Genomic DNA, 21247 nt, shown 5'->3' with positions numbered 1-21247 from the left:
AGAATGAAACAACATCTAGCTGGCATAAAAGGGGATGTTGGTGCTTGTTTAAAAGTTCATTTTGATGTTCAATACTTGATGAGAGAATCGCTAAAAGACATTGGGATAAAAAATAAAGAGAAGGCTGATTCTAGTAAGTATAATACTCCCTACGGTGCTGCCGTACATAGATTTGAGGGAGATATGTTAAATGAAGATAGTGAAGAGTTTCGTCCATCAGAAATTCACATAAATGAAAGTAGGTTTGGTAGTCAAAAACAAAGTACAATGCTAGACAAATCAAAAAGAAAAAAACCTATTGGTCTTGGTGACTATTTTGCTCCAAGGACAATTGTTGGATCTCAACCATCAATTAGGAGTTGTTTAGCTGGAAGAGATGCGACATGGAGAGCAGACATGACTTTTGCATGATTCTTTTACGATGCTTGCATCCCAATTAATGCTGTAAATTCAATTTATCTTCAGCCTTTTGTGGATGCTATAGCTGCAATTGGGCCTGGGTATAAACACCCAAATTATCATGGTTTGCGTGTCAACTTGTTAAGAGATGCTAAGAAGGAAGTGTAACTTCTCCTTGATAGTTATAGAAAGATTTGGGAAAATGTTGGATGTACCTTAATGGTTGATGGTTGGACTGATAATTCACATAGGTCATTGATAAATTTTATGGTGTATTGTCCTAAGGGAGTTTGTTTTGTGAAATCAGTTGATGCTTAAGATGTTGTGAAGGATGTTGGGACGTTGTTGAAGATGTTTGAGGAGATAGCTTTATGGATTAGACCAAATAGTATTGTCCATTTTGTCTTAGACAATGGATCAAATTATAAAACTGTTGGAAGAATGTTGTCTGAGAAATTTCCGAGTATTACTTGGTCGCCCTGTGCAACACATAGCATAAATTTGGTGTTAAAAGACATAGTGGAGATGGATCATATAGTTTATCTTGCGAGACGTGTTTCTGAGGTAACGAAGTTTGTATATAATCATACATTCTTGATAGCTTGGTTGAGGAAAAGACATGTAATATACCTTTAGCTCATGTTCTTGTCATTTTGTCAAGTCACAACATAATATGCATTTTTTTTAATTGACTAACATCTATTATTTATCAATTGAACAGGGTTGGAAAAAAATTATTCGTCCGGACGCAACCGGTTTTGCTACAACTTTCATTGCAATGAGAAGCCTTCATGAGCACAAACATGACTTGCAAGCCATGGTGACAGATAAGTCATTTGTCGATTCTCGATATGCAAAAAGTAATAAAGGCAAACAGACTATTGACATAATTCTAGATAACGATTTTTGGAATGATATGGGTAAGATATCCAAAGTTGTGAGTCCATTGATGCGTTTGTTGCGGATTGTTGACTCAGATGAGAAGCTTGCAATAGGATATGTGTATGATGGCATGTACTGAGCGAAAAATGCAATTAAGAAGTTGTTTAAGAATAAAAAGAGATTGTACAAGCCTTATACACAAATCATTAAGCTACACTGGGATAAGACGTTGCGTCGTGATATCTATGCTGCGGCTTATTATTCGAATCCTGCCTTTAAATATGACGAAGAATCTTTTTGCGCCAAGCCAAAGTCATGAGCGGTTTCCTTGATACTATTGACAATAAAGTAAGTGCGTTCAATTTGAACAAGTCAAGGTTAATAGAAGAGAGTAGAGTATATTCAAACCGGGAGGAAAGCTTTTCTTGTGGGCTTGCTTTTGAAACCTCCAAAACCACACGTCCTGGTACGTAATAGTTATAAAATTTACGAGTTCTTTTATTTTTTAAGTCTAATTTATTTATTATTTATAGTACTCCAAATTTGCAAAAGTTTGCAATCAAAATTCTTAGCTAAACTTCAAGCTCTTTGGGATGTGAACGAAATTGGAGTGTTTTTGAGTGCATACATACTAAAAAGAGGAATAGATTAGAGCATCAAAGATTGAATAATCTTGTTTTTGTTCACTATAACTTGCGTTTGCAAAACAAGTATAAAACATTGTCAATTACTCAATTATGCATTACTCTTATTGTTATTATCTATTATTTTCCTTGATATTTTACTTGTCATGCTTTTAATATTTCATTATGGTATTTTAGGAGGTGTTACAAGAGAATAAGTTTCGATCCTATTGATTATGAAAGTATTGACAAAACTGAAAGTTGGATAGTTGATGATGAAGAGGAGGTCAATGAACTTAATTATGAAGAGTTGGAACAAATGTTATATGGAGAAGGATCTATTCCTGCTGGAGTTGCTGATCACCCTTCTTTTTATGATTCAACCGATGGTTCAGAAGGTTGGTTTCAAATATTTAAGCAACTTAGTATATTACAAGTTTTAACTTATGATTTCCATTTTTTACTGAAATTTATGTAAATGATGGTGATGGTTATGATAATGATGATGGTGATGAATTTTGATGATAGTGTGTGAAGCTCAATCAACATAGAGACGGATCAAAGAAAAAACACTTGCACCAAATGTTTTGTTATTAATTATTATATATTTTGTCATTTAATATGTAATGGATGAACACAATATCATATTTTGGATTTGGACTTTAGATTGTTGTTAAATACTTAAATTATGTTGAGATTGTTATTAAATTTGAACTTTGAATCATATTAGGTAGTAATGAAGTTGTTATTGTCTTATTAAAAAAAATGGAAATCTTTAAAAAAAAAAAAAAAAAAAAAAAAGTTTTTCATGTGCTGATGTGATGACATCATCGGTCCAATCGGTTGGACTGGTTAACCGTGAACGGAGAGCAGAGCGGATTATCTCCAGTCGGGTTTTAAAACAATGCTTTTGAGTCCTTTTTCTCTTTGCTTTTGTTACTGACGCGGACGCCCCTCAAGGCTGCAAAACAGAGATCTCTTCCACTCCTGTCATTCGAAATCTGGTGAGGCTTTTCTACCTAGAATCTGGTATTAGAGAAGGAAATGGCTTGTTGCATGAAATGCAACTTAGAAAGACTGCCAATTTGAGGACGAGTAACTGATACACTGAAAAGTTGTATCACACAACGAATTTGCGTAACTTTTCATCCATAGACGACTGGACACTAGTTGCATGCAGGATAATTCGCACCTTAATTTTGCAATAAACAATTCAATTGATTTCAGATGTCTTATTGTCTTTGGACCAAAGCTTCGTGATCTTAAAATATTTTCTCCATTATAGCAATGAGATAGTTCTAGAATAATTCAAGGGTTCACAACTCACAGCTTGTAGACCAATACTAAAAATTTTCAACCATGGATAAATATAAGATATAAATAAGTGGAATATATTATATATATATATATAATATATAATATATATATATTAAAATAATAATAATAATAATAATAAAAGATAGCAAATATATATATTATATATATTATATATATATATATATATATATATAATATTATATATATTAAAATAATAATAATAATAATAAAAAGACAGCAAATTACTCTTATTACAATTGAATGTGGGTGCATACAAGTCATACCACCCATTTTGATACAAGTTTATTACATATAGCCATGTATTTGTGATGGCTTCAAGTTCAACCGAAATAGAAACGGTTTACGTTTTCTCCTATTGTCCAATTCATTCATATTTTATATCTCTTCATAGCAGAATAATCAATCAAACTTTCTGCAGAAATTCATCTGTCATGCTAAATAACATCAATTCTCATTAATAGACAAATATTCTAATAAAGACATCTTTGAAGGCCTAAAAGTTGGCCAAGGAACAAACATTGACATTTTTAAATATGAACGAATAGCCATCACTGTAAAATAAAAGAGAGATAAGTGATTAGTGAGCAAATACTAACAGGCAAGGGGATCTAGGCATTAGTGAGTCATGTGAGTGAAAAAAGAATCCAAGTGTGTACAATAGTAAACTAGTAATTAAAGTATAACTGTTTGTGTGTATAACATGTATATTAGCGTTGTTAATGTACAAACATTGATACTAGTAGACAAGTAAAGTGTATTAATAAAAAAGTATTTTGTTCAACAAATATAGATCCAATGAAATAAGAAGATAAAATAAAATATAAAACTCCAACCCTCAAATACCCAACTCCAGTGCCTATAAATGATTTGCTACTAAAACTAATGTCATCATGGAAAATATTCAATGCATACGATGCCCAAATTCATTATAAAAATCAACCAGGATTTCCCTTGAATTTGTGAGTTATGTGTAATATGCACTATCTAGGACCCAGCAAACCCTTAAAGTATTCATCTCTACACCCTTCTATCCCTCGCATTGCCACCTTAAAGTATTATGTTCTCCACAACCATTTCAGATTAAGATTCAAACAGCAGGGCAACTTCTTATATTAACGAGAATGATGTTAGGATGTCCTACCATACAACAGCAGAATAACAATACAACATAATGAATATTTTTCTTGCCAGAGAACAAAATATGACTTTATTTTGACGGCAGGAGAATAACTCTGTTTATTTAAACATGTCCCTTATGAATCCATCTTTCATAGGCATTCAAATCAATATCAAGAACATGAATTGGGAATACAATATCCCATTAAATAACTTTAATCCCAGTAATCTTTAGAAAATTCCAGCATCTAATTCAGGTAACAAACACTACACTGCTTGGCTTGATCAGTTCCATGAAGAAAAATCCAACCAATACACAATTCCATAATATAACTAATCCCATCACACTTTTGCACACAGAATGACAAACCACAGACAGACTTGGAAGGAAAAATAAAATAAAGAGCCTCTAATAGCCTATAAGCGGAGGATTTTGCAAGGTAATTTTTACTTTTGACGATAATCACTCAGAAGTTCTCAGCAACAATTGAGGAAAACATTGAAAATTCAAACTCATGTATAAATAACAAGAAAACCAACTCATGCACTGAAAGAGGTGGGACAAGAATAAAAAGAAGAAGCAAAATCATGAACTCTTTAAGAATGACCAAGAGTTATGAGACAACCCATTATATTGGGACAAAATTACAAGAAAAAGAAACTGACAAGCCACAACATATATTCCAGAAAAGAAAGGCAAGTAAACAATAGACATCAATGAAGCAACATGAAAAAAGCCAATGAGAAGAATTGAATCAGACCAGAAGCGTTTCATTTCATTAACCAGTTTGAATCCCAACTAAACAATATAACAGAATGGTGTTTCAATACATGTACATTCATATTTGCAGATCCATCAAGGTCTCCTTTCTCACCATCTTCAGACTTCAAATTCATTGATCATTCTGTAAAAATCTGTCTTCGCAATTTCGCTACTCTACATCAAAACTTTGCCCTGTGACGCCAACCGAAAACCCCATGTTAGTTGGTTTCTATTTACAAAAGAATCATACAAAACATTCCAAATTACCAAAAGAAAAACAATCGAAATCTTTTAAATAATAACTTGGTCCCATCTCAGACAAATTCAGATTCAGACTTCTAGTTCATGGGCATTTCAGAAACTAACACACTTTCACATTACAACACAAAGTCTCAACTAACTTAAATAACTAAAATCCGTGACTTGGTCCTAATCAATCAGCTCATGTGATATTACTTAAGAGAAATTTAGCGATTTAACCGAGATCGAAAATGGGCAAACAAAGAACAAAATATAATACAAAAAAGGCACACCTACGTCTGCTTAGAGTATGAGGAAGTGGAGGGGACCCGCTTGTTACGGAACATCATATAACCGACGGGTAACACAACTCCGATCATCATGATCGCCGCTCCTATTAGATACCTCAACGGACTCGGAGGCTCCACCTCAGATATTCTCCGAAACTGCACCGCACAAGATTATAGCACGATTAGAACTTAAAATTACAGTGAGAGATCTGGATCCGTGAATTCATATGAATTAAAAGAGGAAAACTTACAGGCATTCTTCTTAATTATTTTAGCTGGGGAAGGTAGCGAGAGTAATATTCACTGTTATTCTACTCAACGAGGTAGAGGGTTTGCTCTGTGATTGACGAAGAGGGCTTGCTCTGTGATTGACGAAGAGCGCTTCCTGGGTTTAGTTTGCCACCAACGGGATCTCGGCTGCTCTCTCTCTTGTTAAATTGATGCGGTAAGTTTAAGGAGGAAATTTAACTCGCGAGAACTCTCGAGTTTACATTTAAAAAAATAACCTTCAAATTATTTTATAATTATTGTTTAAGTTAGAAAAACTGACGTGATACACTTAGAATTCATTAAACATGTAAAATGGGTTAAACTGAAAAAAATTTAAATACATGTAGGTAATATTATAATTAACAAAAGTTTGTTTAAATTTTGAAAAATAAAAAACGACCTTCTCCCTTCAAAATCGCTTAATTGAACAATATACTCAAAAAACGATCGATGAAACACCTTTGATTTCTCTATGATTTTCGGCGATAAAGGTTCCAATTTTTGACCAATATTCGATCATAAAGATTCGTTACACAAAATCATGGCTGATATTCACAAAGAGGAAGAAAACCTAACCCCACTCCAAATTCTAGACTCCGGCGGCGATGGCTCTTCAAAGGTTGTCGAAGAAGACACTCCGGTGGAGCATCTGATGAGTTAAGGTGGTCCAGAGGTAGAGGAGAAAACAGCGACACAAGAATAGAAAGAAGAATCAGAAAATGGTTTTGAAGAGGAGGACACCGACGAGAATTCAGGCAAAGAGAAGGATGCCGATGAAGGAAGGGTACGTTTTTTACTGGTGGTTTTGAATTTGATGAAAAATTTGATAGGTTTGTGCGAATTTAGGGAATATGTAGTTGGTTTTATTGTTACAGTGGTTGTGGCGTTTTGTCGAGCAGTTGGCAGGCATCGGGGGATTGGCTTTGTTTGGGTTCTAGAGGATGGGGGAAGGCAAGGGAGGTCGTAGGGAGGTTGTTTGTGGGAGGTTGGAGGGTTGGGGATGCCAGAAGGTGGCGGAATAGGGAGGCTGGAGGGTTGCCCTGCAATCCAACCACCCTATTCCGCCACCTTCTGCCATCCTCAGCCATCTCCATGACTAGAACCTGCCACAACAGCCTCCATAGGGCCTCCATTGGCTTCCTCGGTCCTCTCGAAGCCAAAAACACCCTCTCCTCGATGCCCTCGAAGCCCATATCCCCCAAATTGGTAGCCTATTGGTTGTTTTGATTTCTTTTTTTGTTGATATTTAATTTATATCGATTGCGCAGATTTTCCGAAGCGTAAATTATAAAGACTATGGGTTAGAGGTTGTAAGCGATAAGGTACCGTACTTCCCTGTAAGGGTGACAGTTAGGTCGAGTTGACAAGTTTTTATGAGAATAATGGAGATTTTAAAGGAACAAAAGAAGGATATGGACCGATTCAAAGAGAGTTGTTTCAGTCATTTTGCGGACATCAGAGAAAATTTGAAAAAGGTGTTTGGGGGCAAGGAGTGCATTATATGTAGCTGCACTCAGTTAAAAGCCAAAAAAAAAAAAAAAAAAAAAATGAAATGTGGTTCGTGGTGGATGGGAACCCACCACGTTTTGGGATGATGGAATATGTCCTAATGACTGACTTAAGATGTGAGTCATTTCCAGATGCGGAAGAGCAAGAGAGAAAAACAAAAAGTAAGGCAGCCGATAACTTGGCTAAAAAGGTTTTGGAGGGGAAGACATCTATTATGAGACGCGATTTAGAGAAGAGGTTAGAAGAAGGTGGGTATACCTCTTCAAAAAGGTTCAAGATGTGTCTGCTGTGGTTCATGCATTCGATTCTAATGGCTTTTGACTCAACAAAAGCCATTAATATGGATTGAGTGAAGTTTGCAAGCAACATGTACTTCTTTAATGCTTATTCGTGGGGACGGGTATCATTTCAGCTAACCATGGACTCCCTACATGGAAAAGACATGGCGATAAAGCATCGTCAATCTGTTGAGAAGAATAGACTGAGCCCGTACAATTTGTTTGACTTCCCATGGGCAATGCAGGTAAATATTAATAGATTTTTGTTATATTTTTTTGTATTATATGTGTTTTAATTATGATATAGATTGTTTTTTTTACAATATAGGCTTGGATGTATGAGGTCGTCCCTGTCCTGGCTAAGGCGGAGGGAGGAAGAAGACTTCGGATGAGTGACTGCAATTTCCTAGGATATTGTGGTGGCACATCGAGAAGTGTACCCATTGGGATTACGGCAAAATAGACATGGATTTTCAAGCGGCTCAGGTAAGATTAAATGATTAATCTTTTGAATATGCACTTGCTTTTAAATGTGGCTTAAATTTGATTTATTTTTTTTCTTATTGCAGGGAGTCATCTGTCCCTTCCTCACCCCTACTAGAGGTGAAGCGAGAGAGGAGTATGTTACATCGTTCAGAGCATTAGACGATGTAGCAGATGAAGGGATAGACCGCCTAATGCAGGACCTAGAAGGGGTCACACATGTGAGTGCAGTTGCAGGGCCACTGATTGAGAATGTTGTTGACGTCGAGGATGATGAAGCTCCAATCGGCGGGAGGGAGGAGAAGGAGGAGGATGAAGAGGTCTGTATGCCTCCACCCAATTAGCAAACCGGTACAACAAGTACCACTTTGCCGTGGCATCGGGATCGGGAGAATGAGGTGGTTAACCTCATAAATAGTTTGTTTGAGAGTTTTACAACAACCGTTTATGAGAGGTTTGAGAAGATGGAAGAGGGGATGAAAATGGTGGAGGAGAAAGTTGATAGGGTGGCAAAAAAACTCGATAGGGTGGAGGAGGAAGTTGGTGGGGTATTGAAAGTGGTTGAAGTGCAACCTGAGCATAAAAGAGAGAGTCGAAAGAGTAAGCACATAAAATCTCCTTACACGGTAGTAAAGTATGGAAAGAAGAGGAAAACAAAGAAAAAAAATGAGGAAGTCCGTGAAAGTGAAAAATGGAGGAGGCTAAGGAGGAAGGCGGAGGAAGTAGGGAATTGAAAATGAAAGAGGGTGAGGCAAGATGCGAAAGAAGTGAAAAAGTGAAAATGGAGGAGGAAGTGGGCAAGTGAAAACAGAGGAGCTAAAGGTCAATTTGTATAGGCCAATAGATGAGGAAAAGAAAAAACTCCTCTATGCCTATTACAATGATTCTGGAAGTGATGGGTGTGTGAAGTGCATAACCGGGGATTATCCTCAAGAGTGAAAAGATGTTGACAATGGGCAAGTGGCTCGACAACTCAGTAAGTTATTTTTCCTTATGTTTTCCATAGGTATTGTATACTTATCATGTTGTTTTTATTTGATGCAGCACATCGATGAGTTATTGACACTTATGGGGCTACAACAAAGAAGTAATGGTGATATTTTGTATCCGCACTGTGCCATCACCGATGTGGCCTTTAGCCAAAGGCTAGTAACTACATATGACACTTTAATGAAAAAGGCCAATGGTGGAGTTGCAATAAGGCGAGGCAAGTGAAAAAGATTGGGCACAGATGACCTTGACGGTGCCCTTGATGATTTTCAATTTGATGAGAGGATGATGCAATATGTACGGGAGGAAAGACCCAAATATGGCAACAATTGGATAAACGTTAAAAAGAGTATACTATATCATGAACATCAGGGATATGCATTGGATAACCATTGTTTGGGTACTAGAGGAGGGCTTGTTGCAGATCCTTGATTGCAACCACAGTACTTGTCAAGAGAGGCAGTTAGAAACGAAGTTGCAGCTGCTGTGTATATTGTTCCCGCAGCTATTGCGCGATAGCCAGATGTTTCAGCACTTGGGTTATGAACTACTGACAGGAAAGTGGCCACTCAACCGCCTTCTCACCTCGATAAATGACTTGAGATAAATTTTGTATAAAACTTACATAATACAATTATTCTATAAGCTGATTCTAATGCTAATGTCTTCCTCCTATTGTAGTGCTCGGGGCATATGCACTAAAATTTATTGAGTTCGACATGACCAACACCCCAATGGACAGGTTGAATGACGAAACAATGAGCAACTTTCGAGAGCACTTGGCTGTTGAGTGCTTCCATGAACATATGGATCTTTTTTTACTGACCAGAACCCAATCCAAGTCATTGTTGATGTTGTCATCAAAATGTATGGAAGTTGGACTTAGAGTTTTGTAGTTTATGCGAAATACATTTCTTATTGGATTGTCTTGAATTGGACCAACTAGTGTTGTTAGGTGTCAAGCTATTGATACTTGGGTTGTGGTGTTATGTATGCTTTGTGGCCAAGACCAATGCTAGATAATGTTGGAAGGGCTGCTGTAGAAAAAGATGAAGAGGTTGTCATTGCTGATGCTGAAGGTGTGCTGAATAATTGTGGAGGATGGGGGAAGTGGTTGAAGAGAATGATGAAGAAGGAGGATGGAGGCTACTGGTGGTGCTTTTATTTTAGGTGTATATAGGGCATTTATTTGTTTTATATAATGTTGTAATTTAATGTAATTGACACATTTTAGATTTGTACAAAAATAATTCAGTATTTCTTTCCCTCTTTTGAGTTTGAGTTTATTTAGTATTCTTGTTAAATGGCATTAATGTGTTGATGCAATTAGGTTGTAAAATTCAGGAGAAAAGATGGAATTAATATGTGTTGGTGATTTTAGTTTGTCAAAATTCAGGAGAAAAGCTGGAAAAAATAAGTGTTGCCCATGATTGCTTAGGTGACTATATATATGGCTTAAGCAATCAAGGGTTTTCCATATAGGATTGCTTAAGCGAGACACTAAATCGTTTAAGTAATCGTGCATCTTGAATGATTTTGATTCTGCCTAGGACTTGATCGCTTAAGCGACCAAGGCTAAAAGCCAAGAATCACTTAAGCGAGAACATAAATCGCTTAAGTGATCGTGCATCTGGATGATCTTGAATTTGCCTTAGACTTGATCGTTTAAGCGATACTAAATTGCTTAAGCGACCAAGGCTAAAAGTGAAGAATCGTTTAATCGAGAACATAAATCGCTTAAGCGATTGTGCATCTGCAATGATTTTGATTCTGCCTTGGACTTGATCTTTTAAGCGATCCTAAATCACTTAAGCGACCAAGGCTAAAAGTGATGAATCGTATAAGTGATAAGCGATCCTAAATCACTTAAGCGACCAAGGCTAAAAGTGATGAATCGTATAAGTGATACATCAATAATCGCTTAAGCGATCATGGATCTAGGATGATCTTGATTCTGCCTTGGACTTGATTGATTAAGCGATCCTAAATCGCTTAAGTGACCAAGGCTAAAAGTGAAGAATCGCTTAAGCGACAAATAAATCACTTAAGCGATTATGCATCTGGGATGATCTTGATTCTACCTCGGACTTGATTGCTTAAGCGACCAAGGCTAAAAGTGAAGAATCGCTTAAGTGATACGTAAATCACTTAAGTGATCGTGCATTTGGGATGATCTTAATTATGCCTTGGACTTGATCGCTTAAGCAACCAAGGCTAAAAGTGAAGAATCACTTAAGAGACAAATAAATCAGTACTTAAGCGATCGTGCATCTGGGATGATCTTGATTCTGCCTTGGACTTGATCGCTTAAGCGACCAAGTGTAAAAGCGAAGAATCGCTTAAGCGAGAACTTAAATCGCTTATGTGATCATGCGCCTAGGTTGACTTGATTCTGCCTTGGACATGATCACTTAAGTGATCATGCATCACTTAGGTGATCAAGGGTAAAAGTGAAGAGTCGCTTAAGAGATCTTGATTCTGGCTTGTATATGATCACTTAAGCGACTGTGAATCGCTTAAGTGACTACGGCTAAATATACTGGATCGCTTAAGCGATACCTGAAATCACTTAAAGCGATCCTGTATATTCGAATTTTCTTTATATTGCCTTTGACAAGATCGCTTAAGCGATAACATACATCCCTTAAGCGACCAAGGTTAAATATACAAGATCGTTTAAGCGAAACCATACATCGCTTAAGCGATCAAACCTAATTTACTTTGGTACTTTAAAAACATTAAAATTTGTGTTATATAGAATCATTTTATACTTTCATATTTATTTTCCATGTTTATCTACACACGTAAATAAATTAGTTTAATTAAAATATAATTTTTTTTTTAAATCGATTAAGTGATTTAAATAATCAAATCAGTTGACATAAGACAGATAGTGGTCCACTGAACTAATTGTATAATCACAATTCAAGCTTATTTCAATCTACTCCCCCCACATCGTACAAGATTTGACTGCATTTTGGTTAGAAAAAAGAGCACAATTATCATTCTGAAATACACCATCCATATTAGTGAAATGCGGTCCGTTTCCACTAACGTGTCACACTAGTGTGTTATGACATATCTATATATCATACGGTTATAACCTTAATATGTGTTGATGGAATTAGGTTGCAAATAATCCTTCTTGATTGGCCTTAATATGTGTTAATAATCGATGTCGCTTAACATTAACATTATTAATCATGTGATGTTGTGAACGTCCGAAGTTCACATTGACGTCACTTAATATGGGGTTGACAACCTATTCCAGAAAAAAAAAGGGATTGCTTAAGCGATCCAGTATTTATAAGCCTTTGCCGCTTAAGCGATAATACAAATTGCTTAAGCGATCTTGTTAAAGGCATAATAAAAATCATTTCAATATACTGGATCGCTTAAGCGATCTAGTATATTTACCATTAGTTGCTTAAGAGATGCATAGTCGCTTAAGCACGTAGAAGCCAGAATCAAGATCACTTAAGTGATTCTTCACTTTTACCCAAGCGATGCATGATCGCTTAAGCGATCAAGTTTAAGGCAGAATCAAATCACCACAGGCGCACGATCGCTTAAGCGATGCTTCGCTTTTACCCATGGTCGCTTAAGCGATCTTTGATCGCTTAAGTGATCAAGTCCGAGGTAGAATCAAGATTATCCAGACGCACGATCGTTTAAGCGATTTATGTATCACTTAAGGATTCTTCACTTTTAGCCTTGGTCGCTTAAGTGATTAAGTGCAAGGCAGAATCAAAATCATCATAGATGCACGATCGCTTAAGCGATTTATGTTCTCGCTTAAGCAATTCTTCACTTTTAGCCTTGGTCGCTTAAGTGATATAGTATCGCTTAAGCAATTAAGTCTAAGGCATATTCAAAATCATTACAGACGATCGCTTAAGCGATTTATGGTCTTGCTTAAGCGATTCTTGGTTTTTAACCTTGATCGGTTAAGCGATATATATAGTCGCCTAAACGATCATGGGCAACACTTAATTTTTTTTCAGCTTTTCTCCTGAATTTTGACAAACTAAAATCATCAACACATATTAATTCCATCTTTTCTCTTGAATTTGACAACCTAATTGCATCAACACATTAAGGCCATTTAACAAGAATACTAAATAAACTCAAACTCAAAAAAGGAAAAGAAATATTGAATTGCTTTTGTACAAATATGAAATGTGTCAATTACAATAAATTACAACATTATATACAACAAATAAATGTCCTATATACACCCAAAATAAAAGCACCACCGATAGCCTCCAACCTCTCGCTTCATCATTCTCTTCAGCCACTTCCCCATCCTCTACAATTATTCAGCACACCTTCAACATCAATAGCAGCCTCTTCGTCTTCTTCTACAACATCCCTTCCAACATTATCCAGCCTTGACCTTAGCCACAAAGCATACATAACACAACCAAAGTATCAGCAGCCTCACGCCTAACAATACCAGTTGATCCAATTCAAGACAATCCAATTATTCAAGATAACCTAATAAGAAAAACATTTTACATAAACTATAGAACTCTAAGTCCAACTTCCATACTTGATCTTATCTGCGGATCTTACGGTAGGTTGCTTGCTTTCTTGCATTTGAGTGATTCGAACCTAATTTTCTGGATTTGCATGTGATCGATTCTGGCAACTACTTCTCTTGTGGTTAGGTTGCTTGCAAATAGAGCACTTATTTATCCTTTGGGGAACCTCACAGGCTGATGGAATAAGCTTAACTCTTTTTCTTCACTTTTCTGTCTTCTTGAATGACGGATGGATGATAATGTCAACCAACTCTGGCGACACCACCCACTGCTCTTCTGGAGGAACTGGATATATCGTTTATGAATAAGCCAACATGTAGTGATTTACCATATAGAGAGGGGAGCAAAGTTTCATGTAAATTCTTGAACCAAAATCTGGCTTTCGTTGGTGTTTCAGTGCTGCTAGTGCATGAGGACAAGGTAAACGTTGAATGTCAAGCACTTTACAGTTGCAAGTTTTACTAAGAAGGTTAACTAGGGCATTCGGATCATAGCTGCGCACAGTGAACTCTTAAGCATTAAGAGGATAGGAAAACAGTGCATTTGATAGTTCCATACGTTCTCACAATAATTTTTCAGTTGACGGAACAAGGGTTGTGGTAAAATTATCTGACTCCGTACGGTGCTCATGGAACCACCGTGACAATATCCTCTGGATTGCATAAAAAAGGGCAACTATTGGAAACTCTCTTTCTATTAACAACTTCGAATTTATGGACTCAGTTATGTTCGTTGTCATGACATCGAACCTTCTTCCAGGAAAGTAAGCTCTACTTCATCGCTCGAAACCAACATCATGCTTAAGATACTTAGCAGTTCTATCATCCTTGATTCGGATTTGTCGAAAGTGCTCCTTGAACTCATCAACTCGATAAGCTTTTGTTGCCATGTAGTATGTCTAAAGGAGGCCAACACATTTAAACTTTTGATTTATGTTCTCACCAAGGTACCTCATACAGAATCTGTGATGTGTTTGAGGGTAAATAATGACAATCCCCTTTTTTATAGAGCTGTGCCTATCAGATATTATGCACAACTCGTCATTGTCAGGCACTATCGTACGTAATTGCCGAAAAAACCAAGTCCACGACTTGTCGTTCTCAGAGTCAACTACACACCATGCAACGAGATATGTGTAAACCTGGCAAAACGGGTTCGGACCTGCGGGTCAACCCTATATTCGGATAAAAAATATAGGGTGCGGGTCTTTAATATTGGACCCGTTTTTCTACGACCTATACCCGGCCTGACTCGTTTTACCAATAGGTGAAGCGGGTACACCCGCGGGTACCCGTTTGTTTAAAAAAAAAAAAAAAAACTTTCCCTTTTTCATTTTGCCCCAAATCACGAAATCCCTAACCTAACTCAAACTCACTCTCTCATCAACATTCTCTCAAACTTATCATCATTGAACTCCCTACCTCCACCATCGCCGCTTCTCCTGTCTTCGCTTCTCATCAACCACGTTTGTAGTCTCCACTGTCAACGCATCAAGGTATGTATATCACTGTTGCCGATTTGATCTCATCTCCTTCAACTTCACTTTCACTCTTCAACAGCTCCAATTCTTGGAATCGATTCTCCAACATCTTCAGCTTCTCCTCAGCTACAATCTAGTAACATTGAAGGTTGCTCTTCTTGCCTTATTCTTATTGTTCTGCAGATAACAGATGTCAATCATTTGTATTCTTTTGGAAACCATAGTAACATGATCAAAGTAAATCTAGAAGTTTTTCTAATTTGTCTTGTCTCCATTTCCTATACTTAGTAGCTACTTTCTAGCTTGTGTCGCTGTTGCTTTTCTCTGTAAGTTTTTTCTTTTTTTTCAGTTTATTTTATGTGGGTTTGTTTGGTTGATGAGGAATGAGAGGACAATCGGTAAAGTTTTTATCTTTTTCTTTGTTAGGTTCTGTGTTTCTGTTTGGTTGGTGAGAAAACTTGGGAGAAAATAATGTAAAGGACTTTTTTTTTTTTTTTTTTTTTTTAAATTGGGCTTGTTTGTGTGTATGGTTTTGGTTCGTGATTGGCAGCTCAAAAAACTAGGGAAAATGATTCTAAATTGTGGGGAAAAAAGAAAAGAGATCATATTGATTTATCTAAATCTTGTGTTAGCCGAGTTGTTAATTTGCGTACATCAAAATTAATTATTTAGAATTTCAGTTATTTTCTTTTATGTTAAAAGATTCAATTTACATCTAAAATTGGGGATTATAGATCTTTATTTGGTTTATTCTGATTCTCCTTATTCGTTATGATGATAATTTGAATGATAATAGAAATTTTGATATGTTTTTTCTAAACTAAAACTATACTGGGTATAAGAGTATTTTTGTTTGGACTTGAGAAAGGCAAATTTTGCTCAAGAATCAAGATTTTAGGAAGATTTCGGGGTGTAACTACAAAAATCTAAAACTGGAGTGAATAGTACGGGCACCCGCGGGTCCACCCGTACCCACATAGGGTAGGTTGCGGGTCTAATATTTTGGACCTGTTTAAATCAACCCATTTTTGGCCCATACCTGTGAGACCCGTGCCCATTTAGACCTGACCAGTACCCAGCCCAACTGCCCGTTTTGCCAGGTCTAGATATGTGTGATTCTCGCTATCCTGTGCAGTGGCCACCAACAATGTACCTGCATACTTTCTCGTCAAAAAGCAACCATCAACAGCCAACACCTTTCTCATGTTTACAAAACCCCTTATAGTAGCACCGTAAGCAACAAAAAAATATTTAAACCTCATATTCTTGTCCCACTTCAAAGCCGTCTTGCTACCTTGGTTTGTCAACTCAAGCATATAACGGTACGCTTCTAATACTGCGTACCCATGCTTCGGCGTGCCCCTCACAAAATCCTATGCATGTTGTCTCCCTTTCCAGCATTTCCAATAACTAACAGCACATCCCAACTTTGTGCGCACAAGTCTTTGAATGTCCTTCGGAGATAGATTTTTCCCTTCAACAAACTTACTTTTGAAAAACTGTCCAATAACATCAGCGGAGGCTTGTCGATGCTCACCTGAAATATGTCCTAACCCACATGTGTGCTCACAGGTATATGTGCTAATAATAAATTTTTCAGACTTCACCAACCTTTTACAATAAACCCGCCACTTGTACTTTCGGTCATGACATGCAACCGTCACTACCAATGAATTAGACTTTTTGGTGATGAACTCAAAATTACCTCTCACGGCAATAAGTTTTAGCTTCCTCACCACTTCCTCTTTGTTGTCAAATAAATACTCTATGAGCAAGTTCGATCCATCAATAAAAACATGAGTTGATTCACTACTACCCGCAATTGTCACCTCTGAACTTGCATAAAGGACCATAGTGTTCTCTTTCTCACAAACTACACCTTCTGCATAATCTGTATTTATAGGAATCTCTACATCTGTGCGAACATGTACGGGGTCCTCCTTGTCAACATTTTCATTCTGTCACACATGACCAACCTCTTCTACAGTGTCCTCCTCACACCCAAATCACCGCTTACTCTTGATTTTCAACTAAGAAATCAATGCCCTCATAGTTAAAATTAAAATCAGCATTCTTTCCACCAACTTCCTCGTTATCCCTTTCCTTTGAACCAACTTCCAACGGTTTATCTACAAAAGAAACCCTTAAAATCAGCCTCGAACCATTATTGCCCACATCAATTATATATAACTTCACACCTTCATCCGACTTTAATATAGCAGGAGGTACCTTATAATGTTCAAGAACTCTGCTTAAAACATACTTCACAACTATATCACTACGTGAGCAACTCAAATCACCTCTTCTAATTATTTCATCAGTCAACTCATCAAAACTAACATCTGTGCTCATAGCAATTGGTATAACTTCTTTGCTCTTCCCAATCCACTTCTAGCAACTTTCTTCCTCCACCCACTTACCAAAATATTCAACACCTAAAACAACTTGTCTCATGTCTAATAATAGCCAAGTACCTATAATGCAAGAAAAAAAAATTATTAACTGATGTATTAAGGGTTGACAGATTTTAAAAAACATCTGCAAAGTTGCTTAAGCGATCTGGTATATCGCTTAAACGATCTAGTATATCATTTATTGGATCGCTTAAGCGATCCATTATATCGCTTAAGTGATCTGGTATAAAGAAGCCTGATCGCTTAAGCGATATTCTACCATTTACCAGACTTATAGCAGATCGCTTAAGCAATCTTTTGCCATATACCTGATCACATAAGCGATCTGCGATCTGCTGTATTATACCAGACATACCAGATCGCTCAAGCGATACATCAAATCGCTTAAGCAATCCATCATATCCAGAATAATTTTTAACCATCTCCACCTACAATCGGTGCTACCACCCCCAGCTACCCACAATGCAAGAAAATATTCAACAAATTTCACTCCTTTCAACTTGCATTACTTCAAACACAACTCGATAACCTAAACAACTAAATCAAAATCATAACCCAAACCCAATCCATCATTAAATCTTGGTAAATCGAAATATAAAATGCAAAGAGGATATACACATACCTGGACAAAATGTCAGGAAGAGAAGGATGAGGAGGAGGCGGATCTGTGGCGAAGAAGATGTTAATGGCGAAGGAAGAAGAAAATGTTAATGGTGGAGGAAGAAGAAGATGTAGAGGAAGGAGGAAGAAGAAGATGTAGATGAAGCAGAAGATGCAGAAGAAGATGTAGACAAAGTTTAGAAGAAACAACAACCATGGGAGGGATGCGTTAATGGTGGGAGGAAGAAGAAGAAGGTGTTTGGGTTTGTTTGCAAGAATTTTAGCTCTTTGGGGACATGTTATAATTTTTAAAAGATTACACAATACTTCATTAATCCTAATTAACCACTAATCATGTTTAATTAACCTTAATCAATAATAAGGCTATTTACTTAACACTTTCAAACTACATGGCATTTTAATTAAATTTGAATTTGATTTGGTCTTTTAATAAAATGCCCCTAAGTTTAAGTCACCACATTTTGTTTTTTTCTTGGAGAAAAATCTTTCAACACCCAATAAATTTTAGGAATTACATACGGGTGATTAGTTTGTGGTTTTAATTAATTTCGCCTAAGTTTTCAACAAATTGGTCAAAAATCATCCTTACAAACATATTCCATTAATATACTATTAGTTAACGGTTAAGAAACTTTGAAAAGTCTATTTTATCCTTATTGTTTGAAATGCATAATGACTATCATACTATATCCACAAGTGATAAATTCATATATATATATATATATATATATATATGCAAGTAGAGCCAAATGATTTATTATGGGGGGTCAAAACAATCTTCAATGAATAGAGAGGCCACATAATAGCATGAAGTTACATTTATTGGGTCCAAAGTGTTAAATTTAAAACTTTAAGTGTCAAAGAAAGCATTATATTTGTAGGATTAATTAAATTTTTAATAGAGGTGGGCAAAATCGAGTTGGTTCCTAGACTACCCAGCGATAACTTCCCACCAACCAAATAATTTTCGTAGCCCTAATGCAACTACCAAGCATAAATCTACCAATACAAGCAAGCACAACAAAGATAAAGGCAATAAGAAGGGCAGAAAGAAGAATGGTGTACTTACTTTTGTAAGAGTCATCGGAAGAACGTCACAGAAGAAGTTAAAACACCAAAAATTAGTGTTGAAGTTTTCAAAAGAGTAAAGAGAGATAGAGTGTTTTGCAAGCTTTTGTAAAACAAAACCCTACTTTCAAGATGGAGCCTCAATTTATACTTTGGGCAGGATGCAATCTCAACTGTCCAATCTTCACCATGTGGTGTGAATCGAAGCATGGAGCCAAACGGTCTCTGAATGTGCAATCTCAACTGTCCAATATGCGCCACATGGCATGCATCGGAGAAAAAGTCAATTGGATGCGACTAGTGGATATCACATTTCATGTAGAAAAAGAATGTTAGCTCGATGAACATGGCATTAAATGCATGGATGTGACGTTTCTCGTCCCAGAAAGCAAAATACCAACTTTGCCTCAACAAAGTTACACAAAAGGCTTGTTTTGTTATTGCTTCAATGCTCGATGTGCTAGTACTTGTTTGTTGTCAACGCTAAGTAAGGGCACGTCTCATTGGGTCACAGCTTGTCATCGACACAACATTGTAGCTTGTATGTGACTCATGACGATTAGTAGAACTCATCGATAAGAGCTCAAGAACATTCGATCATGCCTCAAACTTAGAAGTTAACATGCTCAGCATTAGCATGTAGACTACACATTGTCAACTCGGATGAAGAAGCTCGTAGTTTTTGAAGCCCGACTTCGATCTTCAAAAACTGGGGGACAAATGTTGTGCAGGAAATCCAGAGCAGATGATTCCTCTTTTGGCATGAAGATATTTCACGATACAGACTCCATAATCAAAGCCAGAGATCACGTTATTCCCTGTTTTATCCAATTCGAGTTTTATCTCCAACTCAACCTTGTAACTAGTACTATATAAACCCCATTATAATTTGTTTTAAAGGGATTCGAGAGGGATAACTCGAAAAAGAGGAAATCAATCAAATAACTCTTTGTAGATCAGATTGTTGATAACATACACTCAGTAACATAACAATGGACGTAGGCCTTGCATTACGAGCAGTTGAACTACTTTAAAAACTCTCTTCTTGTTCTTTATTTTCTAGATTAATCCTTGTATATTCATTAGTATATTATTTCATCTCTGATCTAGCAAAATCACGTACACATCTTATATGATTCTAACGATGTCAATCACGTATCTCTTGTTGGTGTAAAACTCTACATCAACATTCTACTTTAAGACTTAAAGGGGCTTGAGTTTTTTGTATTTTTGTGTTAGCATGAATAATTATAGTTTTTCAAATCTTCTAGCTTTGTTTTGAAAATATTTCTTTATTTATCTAAGGAAGTTTAGCAGAGTTAGAGATTCCAGTTCTCATCTTCGACCCAAAATCAATCATAAGATGAGTATTTATTCCTTTCTTGCATATAACATGGTAGCCTCAGTGCCAACTGGAGCCCAAAAATATATTCCATAAAACAATGAAAAAAAATCAATTAATAAGGATAACATTTAATTTATTTTCTATAATATTAATATTAGTTTAATTGATATATCAAAGTTAAATTTTTGTCTTAATTACATTTAAAATTGAACTGAATTAAAGTTTTTAATGTTTATCAAAAAGTTATTTAACTTAGTCTCTTACCATTCTAAACTTACTCTTCCCAAATACATGATTTCTTTTCAAACAAATCTTTTATCAATTTCTGTTATGCCCAAGGAAATAAAGGGCTGACGTGGGAAAGTCACGTGAAGGGTGACCTGCTCCCGTCAGAGCAGCGCGAACACGTCAGACCTGCCAAGTGATATGGAGCCCACACGCGTCCTTTTTTCTGCAACAAGTTGTGCGATGTCAGCTTGGAAAAAGGGAAAGGGGACGTAAAGCCGGATTACATCCTGACAATCACACCAAACCATGGATTTAGTGATGATGATACGCTTTAGTCTGATATAAAATGAAGAAGACCCCTTCATT

General features: G+C 36.5%; 2 protein-coding genes across 2 annotated transcripts; one reads left to right on the top strand and one right to left on the bottom strand.

Moving 5' to 3' along the window:
- The first annotated feature begins 3 nt into the window (after positions 1-3).
- Positions 4-5319, top strand: LOC116141998. The gene is made up of 6 exons (XM_031427455.1): positions 4-333; positions 466-561; positions 730-963; positions 1121-1413; positions 2103-2302; positions 5210-5319. Exons 1-6 carry the CDS (start codon positions 4-6, stop codon positions 5317-5319), a joined length of 1263 nt encoding a protein of 420 aa, XP_031283315.1.
- LOC116141996 lies at positions 5100-7114 on the bottom strand. The gene is made up of 3 exons (XM_031427452.1): positions 6990-7114; positions 5655-5820; positions 5100-5313 (listed from the first exon to the last, which is right to left on the bottom strand). Exons 1-2 carry the CDS (start codon positions 7112-7114, stop codon positions 5655-5657), a joined length of 291 nt encoding a protein of 96 aa, XP_031283312.1. The 3' UTR covers positions 5100-5313.
- Between the last annotated feature and the right edge of the window lie 14133 nt (positions 7115-21247).

Source organism: Pistacia vera, unplaced genomic scaffold, assembly GCF_008641045.1.
Source record: "Pistacia vera cultivar Batoury unplaced genomic scaffold, PisVer_v2 Contig403, whole genome shotgun sequence".
Taxonomy (NCBI): domain Eukaryota; kingdom Viridiplantae; phylum Streptophyta; class Magnoliopsida; order Sapindales; family Anacardiaceae; genus Pistacia; species Pistacia vera.
The sequence above is the reverse complement of the archived record's forward strand: the minus strand, read 5'-3'. Positions and strand labels throughout refer to the sequence as shown.

Bases quoted from the DNA above. Each gene is read 5' to 3' on its own strand.
- LOC116141998 (XM_031427455.1), top strand. From the start codon at position 4: ATGAAACAACATCTAGCTGGCATAAAAGGGGATGTTGGTGCTTGTTTA. The intron at 964-1,120 runs GTAACGAAGTTT...TCAATTGAACAG, and splicing joins TTGCGAGACGTGTTTCTGAG to GGTTGGAAAAAAATTATTCG. The intron at 2,303-5,209 runs GTTGGTTTCAAA...TCATATTTGCAG, and splicing joins TTCAACCGATGGTTCAGAAG to ATCCATCAAGGTCTCCTTTC.
- LOC116141996 (XM_031427452.1), bottom strand. From the start codon at position 7,114: ATGGGCTTCGAGGGCATCGAGGAGAGGGTGTTTTTGGCTTCGAGAGGA. The intron at 5,821-6,989 runs GTGGCGGAATAG...CGTGCTATAATC, and splicing joins ATGGCTGAGGATGGCAGAAG to TTGTGCGGTGCAGTTTCGGA.